Source organism: Ruditapes philippinarum, unplaced genomic scaffold, assembly GCF_026571515.1.
Source record: "Ruditapes philippinarum isolate M1 unplaced genomic scaffold, ASM2657151v2 ctg3872_1_1_1_1, whole genome shotgun sequence".
NCBI classification, from domain to species: Eukaryota; Metazoa; Mollusca; class Bivalvia; order Venerida; family Veneridae; genus Ruditapes; species Ruditapes philippinarum.
In genome coordinates this window covers 111,936-125,454 of record NW_026862018.1, presented here as the reverse complement: position 1 = coordinate 125,454, position 13,519 = coordinate 111,936, and the positions used below count along the sequence as shown (strand labels likewise).

General features: G+C 34.2%; 1 protein-coding gene across 3 annotated transcripts; it reads right to left on the bottom strand.

Annotated features, from left to right (window-relative positions):
* Positions 1–1,948: 1,948 nt before the first annotated feature.
* Positions 1,949–13,519, bottom strand: LOC132717682 (microfibril-associated glycoprotein 4-like). Of its 3 annotated transcripts, none has more exons than XM_060701217.1 (5): positions 13,425–13,519; positions 12,600–12,692; positions 5,706–5,940; positions 3,258–3,379; positions 1,949–2,846 (listed from the first exon to the last, which is right to left on the bottom strand). In XM_060701217.1, exons 2-5 carry the CDS (start codon positions 12,648–12,650, stop codon positions 2,340–2,342), a joined length of 915 nt encoding a protein of 304 aa, XP_060557200.1. In that variant the 5' UTR covers positions 12,651–12,692; positions 13,425–13,519; the 3' UTR covers positions 1,949–2,339. The 3 variants fall into 3 exon arrangements, with proteins under 3 accessions (XP_060557200.1, XP_060557201.1, XP_060557199.1); XM_060701218.1 differs by lacking the exon at positions 13,425–13,519 and adding an exon at positions 12,987–13,007; XM_060701216.1 differs by lacking the exon at positions 13,425–13,519 and adding an exon at positions 13,226–13,379 and having other exon boundaries at positions 1,950–2,846.

The window sequence follows — 13,519 nt, the reverse complement described above, 5'->3', positions numbered from 1 at the left end:
CAGACAGATAGCCAGGCGATGGACATACAGACATATAGCCAGGGGACGGACATACAGACAGATAGCCAGGCGATGGACATACAGACAGATAGCTAGGCGACTGACATACAGACAGATAGCCAGGCGACTGACAAATAGACAGATAGCCAGGTGATGGACATACAGACAGATAGCCAGGCGATGGACATACAGACAGATAGCCAGGCGATGGACATACAGACAGATAGCCAGGCGATGGACATACAGACAGATAGCCAGGCGACGGACATACAGACAGATAGCCAGGCGACGGACATACAGACAGATAGCCAGACAATGGACATACAGACAGATAGCCAGGCGATGGACATACAGACAGATAGCCAGGGGACGGACATACAGAGAAATAGCCAGGCGATGGATATACAGACAGATAGCCAGGCGACTGACAAATAGACAGATAGCCAGGCGATGGACATACAGACAGATAGCCAGGCGATGGACATACAGACAGATAGCCAGGCGACGGACATACAGACAGATAGCCAGGCGACGGACATACAGACAGATAGCCAGGCGATGGATATACAGACAGATAGCCAGGGGACAGACATACAGACAGATATCCAGGCGATGGACATACAGATAGATAGCCAGGGGACGGACATACAGACAGATAGCCAGGCGATGGACATACAGACAGATAGCCAGGCGATGGACATACAGACAGATAGCCAGGCGACGGACATACAGACAGATAGCCAGGGGACGGACATACAGACAGATAGCCAGATGATGGACATACAGACAGAAAGCCAGGCGATGGACGTACAGACAGATAGCCAGGCAATGGGCGTACAGACAGATAGCCAGGGGACGGACATACAGACAGATAGCCAGATGATGGACATACAGACAGAAAGCCAGGCGATGGACGTACAGACAGATAGCCAGGCAATGGGCATACAGACAGATAGCCAGGCGATGGACATACAGACAGAAAGCCAGGCGATGGACATACAGACAGATAGCCAGGCGACGTACGGACATACAGACAGATAGCCAGGGGACGGATATACAGACAGATAGCCAGATGATGGACATACAGACAGAAAGCCAGGCGATGGACGTACAGACAGATAGCCAGGCAATGGACATACAGACAGATAGCCAGGCGATGGACATACAGACAGATAGCCAGGCGATGGACATACAGACAGATAGCCAGGCGATGGACAAGTGACTTATTTATGTCCCAGCTACTATGTAGCATGTCGCAACTACTGTGTAGCAGACAATAAAAAAACATCAACGTCTCATTATAGAAGGGCTCCAGCTCAGCAAAAATCATTCAACCGAAAAAGAAATAAAAGAACAGCATAACAATCATTATAGAGCCGTAACTCTCATAAAAATAATTAAACTGAAAAATGACTACGAGAATTTTTTAGTTTTTTAAGAGTGATTCGGACAAGTTTTGTGACGGACGGACGGACAAACAGGCAGACGACGGAGAAGTTAAATTATACACTCACAATATACGTGTACAATACATTTGGTATACTTGGTCAGACAAATATCAGTATCATGGAATCCTTTATTATTATATTCGTTTAGACCAAGATACTAAATCATGTTTTGGCAGTCTATATATGTGATGTTGTCTCCAACAAATTTAGCACAACCTAGATGACCTAAATACGTCAGTAAGTTCAATTTCCCTTCTTTCTTGTACTAGGGATATTCTAACATAAAGCTAGCTTCCACTACACAAATTCAACCGGTGATAGCCCCAATTAACGCCCAATACGACAATTTGACTGACTTTGAAGCAGGCTCGTGCTGATTTATTCTGCTAACTGAGTCAATTTTATTATAGTGTTAACTGCTTGTTCTAAATGCATAAAGGATAATTCTGAATATATTATTTTAAATGAATACGAAATAACAAGAAACGATCTTTAGTGAGATAACAATGTTTAATATAATGATAATCGATAAAATTAATTAGATATTGTATATTTGACTCTCTTATTGTATATATGTCATCATAAATTCTTACTCGTTTTATTTTTCCAAAAAATAACAATATACCCCTTTTAAAATTTTTTTTGATATGTTCACATGTTGAATTCGATTTATTTTTCTACAATGTAGGTTTTATCATGATCATGTCTCTACATGTAGCTGTACATGTTTGTATTCTTCTCAATTTAAAAATACATTCATTATATAAATGATTGCGGTTATTATGTGAAAAAATAGCAACAGGAAAAAATTTAAACATCAATATTTATCATAAATACAAAACATACATGGAAATTTTTCTGCAAAATCACAAATGATGACTGTGGCTTTTTTTAACATTGACCATACATGTTTTTTACCTTCAGTATGACATTTTTAATGGGAACGTTCTTTGTGTTCCAGTAGCCAATACCTCCAACCTCTCGTTTCCCATAAACTCCATTTAAGTTTCCCAACTTATAACAGTCTTTATACCACCATCCACCACCGTCCAGACTCTGCTTACAACAATTAGTAGAAGAAGCGTCATTGTCCCTGTCATATGTTGAAAATTTCATGTTGTTATGGTAACTGAATATTTCATCAATATTACCGTCATAATTAAAGGCATCTACGTTCATGGTGTAGGCAGTTGTTGCGTCGTGAACGGTGAAAACCTTATAATGCGCATACTCCTTTCCCCCGTCATAATTCTCCATGTCAAAATAAATTTGACTGCCACCACTAGTTAGACGATGGATTTTCTCTAAACCAAGCCAATGTGACCCATCGATATCTCCAAAGCCATTTACGTAATCATCCCAAGACCGGTAGAAATTTATCTTATCATCCGCACGTTTCTAAAAAAATATATTTTCAGTTTTTTATACATCATTTGAATGGATTGTGAAACAATATCCCAGAAATCATGCAAAACTGAATATAGATACTGTATTCTTATTCAACCGTTTAAAGGCATCTAGCTAGAAATAAATCGGATAAAATGGACTGTAAATCTACATTAAAAAGGCGGGAAAACACTTGTAAATCGCAATACTTAAATATATTCATACTACATTAGTTAAATTGTAACGAAAGCTTGGAAGCTATTTGGACCACCCTCGATACCACTCCATGTGAATAACCATTACTTCTGTCATGTATGGAAATATAGCAGTGAACCCTAGGGGTCAGACCGACGACCACCGGTTTCACCATTTACTAATATAAAACATTGAATGTAAGTAAGATATCACGGAAATACACTGTACTTGAATTAATGACCAGCCACCATTTGCCATGTCACAAAACACAAAGAATGGGCATCTCCCGTCTGGCGAGATGGAATAAACACCGTCTTTTCTGGTACCGTTTCTATATATCTCCGAGCAATCTGCGAAAAAATCATGCTAAAAAATAAATGTCAACAAAAAATGTTTCACAGAATTTTTAAAGAAACACGCATAAAGAACTAATATTGCGTAGAATATATACTAAACAAAAGTTCCAACTGGATTTTTGAGTGTTGCGGAATAATCAAACAATACTGGTGGTGGTATCGTGCTGGTTCTTTAGGGTCATTGTTTCTCCACTTCAGCTACCTAAAACAAAACTGAAGCTATGAAATGAAAGCCGAGGCGACAAACAAGAAGCCTCACACCAAAAGACAAAACGATATGCCAAAGCAACGACACGATATGCCAAAGTCAATGAACAATATGAAAAAGCAAATGAAATTGAATATCATGTAACCCCATTGCCTTATCCTTTTTCGTGTCATCTTATCGCCTCGTATCCTCTGTTATACTCAGACTCCGGCTCATCGACACGTTATCTTCTTGATGCTTTGGTGTATCATCTCGTCTATTCGCTTCACTGTATTATATTATCTTATCCTCGCATTAAAAGAGTCATCGCTTTCGCTAATTGGCTCGTCACTTTAGGTATTGTCTCATAATGTCCTCGTATCGGCACTTCGATTTCTTCTGCATATCATCTTGGTGTTTCAGTGCATTGTCTTATCGTGCTCTCGCATTGTTGGTTCGGTGCAACAATTTGTTGCTTCAGTGCCTGTATCATCTCGTCACTTCGGCGTATCACCTCGTTGTGTATTCCATTATTGTTAGCAGTAATGTTACAAATAATGCAAAGAGACAATGTAGTGAAGTGACGAGATAATAAAGCAATGACAAAAAATGAGATACGGCAAAACAAAGAGATCATCCCACGATGCAAAAAAGCAACAACAAGATGCGTGGACAAGACATTTATTTCGCATTTTCACATTGCCCCGTCGTTTCTGTGCATTGTCTTGTTCCAAAGGCGTATCGTCTGGTCGATTCGTTGAATCGTTTCGAGGCTAAGGTGTTTTAAGTTTATCAGAGGTCGCCGATGCGAAGACACGATGTTATTGTATATCATATTGTATAGAACAGTAGCTGAAAGAACAGACAGCTTGCTCGACTAACTAAATATTGGACACAATAATAAAGGAAGACAAAAGTATGAAACTAAATCAGTTATGTTATAAATATATTCTGTATCAGTTTCCAAACTCCCCGCAGCGGTTACCCCCCCCCCCCTTCCTAGTACAGCAGCAAAGCGTGACGAAACCGCTGTGTGGAGTTTGATCAGTTTCAAGCAAGCACTCAAATGTTCAGCACATCCTTATTATGCAAACATATCATGCATGTGACTATGTCAATAAAAGTAAAACAGATGATTCTTTACTCTTATGGAAAAGACAAAAGTCAATCCCGTTTGTAACACAGGTGTTAAGAGGAAAAGGTCTCATCTTGTAAGCAACATTTTAAGTTCGAAGAGGAGATAACCCTTGATATGAGGTACTTAAACTATCAACATCGTCATACATAATGTGAAGTATAACAATGAATAATTAATTATCTTAAGTCTAAATTAGATACCATTTTAGTACCAAAGAAGAAAGGTTTAAAAAATATAGCATATTTTAAAAAAAATCAATTTCCAAATAAGAAAATTATACAGACTCTATACTTATATTCTAATCACATTATGATAGAGGTGTTGATAGCGGACATATATTTTACGTTTTAGTAACTTCCGGATGGGAAAGAAACAGAAAAAAGAGAATGATTTAAGTTTAAGGGGGGATTATTCTAGAAATATTGAACCTTGTCACATTATTATGATAATCCTTTCATTTCAATACGTAAATACATGTTCTTGTATTTTAACACCTACAATACTCTCTGGTTAGTCCACCTAGTTACAAGCTGTTAAAGTGAGCCTGCAATTTCGTGAAAATAATATCACAATGCACATGCTTTTTATATAAAGTTATTTAATACAAATATAACAACATATTTGTTTACTTGATTTTTACGAATCAAAATAAATCTAATTAACTCAACATGAAATTAACTGCTAATAATAACAGCTCCTTCCATAGGCAAAAATAAAAAGCATTCCATATAAGACGACGCCGCTCACCGGCGTCGCCAATAATCATTAAATGTATGTTCGATATTCAATATCTGACATATATGATACAAGCAAATACATCTTTTTTGACAGAACCATTCAGTAATCTAAATTAATTTGATCACACTACAGAATGTAAATTGTTGTCATAACAACAAAAGTCACATATTTTTCGAAATTCAACATAATCATGAGTGGAAATCCATGTAAAATAATAAGATACATCGTGGTTTTAGAGATAGCATAATCGCCTTTACCTCTTGCAAAGCCTTCGATTGTCGTATAAGGCGATACGTTTTGTTGTTGGACAAGTTTCTGCAGTTGTTGTATTTGAAGTTCTAAAGAATTGATTTTCTCTTCCATTTTCTTCGAGCAAGAACTTGCAGGGACATAGTCTGTATTTGCAGTGCATGTCCAAGTACTTTGACCGTAACACACGTCAATAGCAACAAGAGCAGACAATACCAACAGCAAAACCATTTCCTGGAAGTTCTGTTAAAAATGTTTATTAAAAATTTAAATCTAAAGATGTTAAATAAGAACGACATTTAATATATGTACATGTACAATATATTTAAAAAAAACACACAATTACTTCATTAAAAGAAAAGAAAGAAATGAACGAAATTATGAAAAATGTTGTTTTTCTTTTTTCTTTTTTTTTAACACCAGACCAAAATTCTTGTAAAAATGCAAAGAATATCAATATATTTTGCAAATCAATAAACCAATAATTTATTCCATGATACTGATAGACGAGTATACTAGTCTTGCAGGCAGCAAAATTTCACGAAAATACTTACAAAAACTATTAAATCTTAAAACCGCTCTAAAGAAATAGTATGTATCTCTTTTTACGAACACAGTACAGGAAAGAAGTACTTAAATTTTCATACAAATGAAGTACTTAATCCTGTTGGCCTATTTTATATCAAATATTAACAACAAATTAGTATCTCGAGCGACATAATAACAATGAAGTTATGTAAAAGGAACTACACTCAAGCTTAAATATAACGAAATATCGTACAGGACATAAAGTATAGGACTTAAAATGTACTGCCCTAAAACGCGATACTCAAGAACGATTGTGAAAACATGAAATCACGAAAGTACGATAATGATAAAACGCCAGTTTGATAACAATAATTGGAAAAAACAAGAGCCACCGCCGGGCGAGGGCAACGCTCGACTTTTTTACTTTTTCTAAAAGCAAACAAAAAACAGAAATGTTTGAACAAATCTTAATGTTTCCTTTTTATAAATTTAATTTGTCTGTCTTGTCACATTAGTTTTATCAAATACGAATCCTTTTCATATATATACCCGCATGTGTATTCAGAAGAAGAAAAAAAAGATATATAATATAAGATATTATATAAAAGATATAATACATTTAAATGTATGTATATTTATTTATTTATATATGCGTATATATATAAATGCGCATATACATATATACATGCACACCAATAAATATATATGGTCATTTAATGCACAAATCAGTGAAAATTCAATAATTTAACCTTCAAGGTCAAGGTCATAAAACAGCCAAGGAATAAACATGAAGGTCTTGTCCTTAAAAATGTTCTGTGGAAATATGAAGTCAATCCATTCAATAATACGAAGTTACAGCCAGTTACAGCCAAAATAATGAAAATTTCAATAATATGACATTCAAAGTCAATGTCATTTACGAGTAAAGTTCAAGGTCTGTCTAGTAATTTTAAAGGGCTATCCTTGAAGATTATTATGTTTAAGTTTGAAGAAAATCCATTCAAAAATAAAAAAAAAGTTACAGCCAATAAATAGCCAAGAAAATGAAAATTTGAATAATCTGACCTTCAAAGTCAAGGTCATTTATGAGTGAAGGTCAAGGTCTGTCTGGTTATTTAAAGGGCTATCGTTGAAGATTATTATGTTCAAGTTTGAAGACAATCCATTCATAAATAACAAAGTTACAGCCAATAATAGCAAGAACAAGCAAAATTTGGACCTTTGACATTGAAGGCAAGGTCATTTATAAATGAAAGTCAACCTTAATGTAGTCGGCTGAAAGGTCTTGTCCAAAGGGTTGTTGTGGCCAAATATGAAGGGAATACACTAAGAACTAAAAAAAGTTATGATCCAGGTACAAGTTTGTGAACGGAAACGGCAACGCCGCCAGGGCTATAACAATACCTCAACTATATTTTTTTTTTAAAAGGCGAGCTAAAAATGATATAGATGCTTAAGTGTTGTGTTTTCGTAATAGTACTTCCCTTTATCGTTATCGCAAAGTAGCATTATTGTTATCGTTCTGTCGTGTTATCGTATTGCTGCATGGTCTTTATAATATTATTACATTATTGTCATCGTACTGTCGCGTTTTTGCTATTGTACAGTCGTGTTGATTTATAATCGTACTGTCGCGTTTTTGCTATTGTACTTTCGTGTTGATTTATAATCGTACTGTCGCGTTTTTGCTATTGTACTGTCGCGTTGATTTATAATCGTACTGTCGCGTAGTCGTAATATCATACATTATACAAAATACTGCCGACAAAGAAGAATTTTGAAACGTACCATGAAGAGCCAACATGCTGAAAAATTCACTTGGTACGGTAAAAAAGGAAAAATGGAAAGCTAATATTGGCAGCTGTAATATATAGTGAGTAATTTTTTTATTGTTAGATCTTACTTAGAATTTCACTATAGAGCATTAAGTATTTAGTTACTCGTGTGGAGAAAAAATAAACATAAAGACCTACAATTGCCTTTGATCTTTCCTGCTAACTTGTCAGCAATAAGTATTGTTAGGTGTATAAAAAAATAGAATAACAAAATGAATTCTTAGTACATTATATAAGTGTATTAAAAAAAAAAGAATATCAAAATGAAATCTTAATACGTTATATTCCAAGTGTTATAGACAGTGAAATGTGATGTTTACTTTGTTACATTTTAATAAATGAACAAGAGATAATAAATATGTTCCGTTACTACATCCCGACCAGGACTAGGGTATCAAGGTTTGAAAAGAAAAAATGCTATCCATTTGAAAGGTGATCTTTTAACTGTGAGGGTTGTTTGGAAATGTCAGGAGGCTGAACCATACTGTTGCAATGTGACACTTGGAAAGGTTACCCTCTGACTTCGCATTAGGCTATGCTATTATTTGAATCATACGTAACTGTGATATAATAAAGTAATTTATATTATAATATATGCTCAATGTTTTAACAAACTTATGCTGTTTATCCTGGGGTTAAGGTCTCATTAGCTCTTTTCCAATGTTAAATTGCTTGTGTCTGAAATAACTCACTGAGAGGGACCTACATGTATCATTTTGAACAAAGTGTGTGTGTGTTTGTAACAAAATACATTTAATTATTGCAGAGGCTGTGAAGAAAACGGTAAAAAATATGACAGAGCGTTGGCTTAATACTACAAACCCGTATGTCATTTTTTGTCATTTTTAGAAAATCGCATTTGAAACTTTGAACTGTAATAACTTTTTAATGATAAACCTTATAAAGATAAAATTTTCAGCGAATTTTGAAATCAGTATGTAGTACATATATACCCAATTTTATTTATGTGCATACAATTTTAAAGCTAAAATCTCAAATAATTTATTTCAATTTTTCATAATAAATAAGAAAACACATACATATTCTGAATTCTAAAACGCCATTCGGGAGATACTGGGTTGTTGGCAAAACATTCAGGTCATTTCTATACCATTAAAGCGACATACGGGGTTCTAAATGAATTATTTGAAGCAAAATTGACTAAGTGTAATAATTTTCGGCTAGAAACATAGCAACAATTCAAGTCAAAAATATCATTAACTTCTCCTACTGTGTTATATATTACACGTCTGTTTGAAAATCTATGCTACTATCAAATGATATCTACATCAATTTTTCAAAAAGTATGCACTTGTTCTGTTTCATGTTTAACAACTAGGGTATCCGACGATGCGTTTCTGTCACATACGTATGTTGCTATAATGTTTCAATTTTTTATTTAGAGTGTACATCAAGTAGATGCTTTTCGTACTTTAGAAAACAGCGTGGAATCTGAAACAATTTGTCCTTATAGCATCTAGATGTAAACAAAGTGTTATTTTGTCTTCCATTCAAGAATATCTAATAACTATAACTTCATGGATGATCAAAATGCAAATCGAAAAAAAGGGTTCAGCTATATAGACAATGAGTACCCTTTCAAAAAGTGTAAAAACTTAAAAATAAGAAGCTTTCGGAAACAAAAAAGTTATAGTACTCATCGAGGCTGTCCGAAATGGTAATCATCCAAATAAATGTAGTATTTACATATGTATCTATTTAAGACATTTACTATATAATTCAAAATGATGTTAGAGCTTTAAAAACTAAATCATCAATATATGTATATTACAGTCAGGTAATATACTATAATTATCTTTAAATAAATCACTAAAGGTTTTTTCAAATATTTGGTTGTGATAAAGTAGGCAGCCATTACAGATGTGTCATGTATCACCTGGTACAAAATCAGAATGTTTGATTGGACGAGAAGTTACTGGAGTCTAGAATTAAAGTTTGATGTAAATAGCGAGTTACGGGTTTGTGGAATTGGAAATAAACATATTTATGTTAGTTCTACAACTACATAAGTATGTTCACTGTGAAGAGCTCACTGAGACGAAAAAAATGCTATAAAAATCTCAATTTTGCCAAAAATCGAGTTACGGGGATGTAAAATTAACTCGACGAGAGGCTGAAAAGGAGGGGGTAGTTAGAGGGTGGCTTCGATCAGCCAGTGACAGAGAAGGAGGAAGGAAAAGAAGGCGAGAAGCAGCCCAGCAAAATGAGACAAATGTGGTGCCAGTGACAGCTGAACCTGACAACCTGTATAAACTAAAATTTTCTGAAAACAAGACAAAGTGAATGATTCAATAAATTTGCATGGCTCCATGTAAAAATGACATTGTAGTCTAGAACCTCCTGCTACTTGATAAATTAATGACAATTTGAGAGTTTTATTTAGAATTCTTATATAAGTTACCTCACTTCAAAGTTTTTTCAAGATGGGTACAAGTTCTGATTTAATCTTGTGTTTAAAACACTTTAAAAAAAGTAAAATGTTTAAGTACATTAAGTGCATGTAATTACATTTTTATGAAAAATTAATGTGAAGTTGTACAGATTTTATTCTTATTTGCATATATTCTATGTGCCATTTATATGTATTGGTGTAATTTCTCATGTATTGTGATGAAATGTATATCTCAGTATTAAGTTTCTTTTTTTACATAATTTAATAAATTAAAGCTGCAATGTATATGTCATTATTAAGTGGTAAACTAAATGATGAACAATCATGGTACGGCCTGGTAAATATAAATTAGGGGAACTAAATATGAACACAAGCGTAACCGGAGGTTTATATTCATATCAGAAAGACTATATTAAGGCTTTCTTTGTTGAGTACCATACTGAATTCAATTTGATGAGTACACAGCTACAAAAAAATACATTTGCATGTTTAATGACATTCTTTTGAAAACAAAATAAAATGAGACTGTTATTTTATTTATTTTATCATTTTTGTATATATCCTTAGTGCCAATTACATTTATTGTTGCTTTAATCTTATTTTTTATTGTGATGAAATATGTCTCTCAGTATTAAGTTGTATATTTTTTACATGTGTTAGCTTCAATGTACATGTTTTAAATTTGTTGTATACTTTAAAATTGTATAAGTTACTTCCTAGTCGCGGTAAAAAAGGTTTAGTGTTTCTAACAGGCTGAAAGAGCCGAATATTACCTGAGGCATTAGCCGAGGCTTAAATTAATATCAAAAAGGCTATATTTTTGGGTTATTATTTATTGTTGAGTACTGAAATAGATTGGACGAGTATACAGCTGCAAACTCTTTGTTTGTCTGGTTGTTATCCAAGTCTAATATAGGTTTAGCAGCTGTATACGACTCTTGATAGAATCAGCTTTGTAGCTCAAAAATGTATTCTGACATCTTTATTTCACACAATCCTCTGGAATACAGATATGCATTTGATACAGATATTTTGGAATCAACAAAAAACGCGACTTGATTGAGCTCATGATATGCATTTGATATGGGTTTAATTGCATATTTGAAATGAAATAAATAGGTTAAATTGAAAAGACTGACATGTAAAGCCAGACTCCGCACATACAAAAGAATTTCAATTACAAATTAAGGCATTATTATACCCCAACCACAAAATGTGGGGGGGGGGCTATAATGGATTTGCTTTGTCTCGTCCGTCAGACGGTCGGTCGGTCCGTCCGTCTCTATTTTCGTGTCCGCTCTATAAATCCTATACCAATTGAAGGATTTTCTTCAAACCTGGCCCAAATGTTAACCTCAACAAGGGGATGTGCAGAACCTATGTTGCCCATGTGTCAGCTCAAGGTCAAGGTCACAATTGAAGGTCAAATATCAAACAATCAAATATTAGACAGTATGCCGTGTCCGCTCTATAAGTCCTACACTAATTGAAAGATGTTTTGCAATACAGACTTATGAAACTTGACCTGCATATCTTAATCATGACACTTCATATATATTTTAAGTTTCAAGCAAATACTTTTTCTAGTTTCAGAAATATTCAAATACATGTTACAATGTAAGAATATTTTCTAAGTCAATTTTTGACCTTTAAGTGTGACCTTGACCTTAAGCTGGCAAAAGGGTAACATGGGTTCTGCACATTGTTGAGGTGAACATTTGAGCTAAGTTTGAAGAAAATCTTTCAATTAGTGTCGGACTTACAGAGCGGACATAACATACTGTCTAATATTTGATTGTTTGATATTTGACCTTCAATTGTGACCTTGACCTTGAGCTAACACATGGGCAACATTGGTTCTGCACGTCCCCTTGTTGAAGTGAAAATTTGAGCCAAGTTTGAAGAAAATCCTTCGATTGGTATAGGATGTATAGAGCGGACACGATAATTGAGACGGACTGACCGACGGGACAAAGTGAATCTGAATAAACAATTATATATATAAATAAAATTCAATTGATTATTTTTCCGATATATCGCATCGGTTCAACCGATATTAAGGTTCTCCAACCGATTTTCAATCACTAGTGGTCAGTGAACTAAAACAATCTACTATAAAATTTTACCTTAATGCACCAGTCCACAGTATATTTGAAGTTCAATGCCATCAATGTCATTCAAGTAATAGGTCTGATAATTCTGATCTCAAACTATACAATCTGGAAAAAGAAAACACATTTTGTTAAGAATATATTTGACATCTACATTGAAACTATCTCTCCTGGAAAAGTCAGTCAAAACATAGACACTTGGGGTTATGTGTGTGGCTCCCCTTCTTGATCTGCACATGTATACAACATGTTTATTTTTACTTTGCAAACCGTACATAAAATATTTTTGCATATTATTACTACCTGGTCACATGTCTGTAACATAAAACTTGTTTTCCGTAATATTGACAAGGTTTAAATAACTACCTAAAATATTATAATTTCATAAAGATAATAATGTACCCTTTCCTTTGATGTGAGACGACCAGAATGAGTTTCGGCACTGTTAAGCACTTTCGTTTTATGCAGAGAACCGGACAAAATGCAGGAAACATTACAGTTGTCATTCGGTATTTAGTCATACCCATTGCCATGAATTCGCAAACAAACATATGACATGGTTAGGATTTAATTACCCTGTTTGCAGGTATTCTCGCGGTACTAAGGAAATAAAGTCATGTAATGAAAAACAAAATATTTACCTTCTTGTTCTTTCCTTTTCTTCATCCAATTTAACCATTAATTGATTTATTTACATGAAAAAAAATCGATATGAAAACATTTAGATTTTATTTTCCGCCATTTTATAACTTTACATTGGAATAGAAGCTATTTTTATTCTCGCGGTAAAAATTTATACCATACAGTACCTACTACCAATATAAAAATAGATTTACTAACCTATTATTGTTTAGTTATAGATCTACTGAAAAATATTTATTCGATAATTTGAATAGCCCCGTCTATAAAGTAAGCACGAATATCAGATAAAGCGT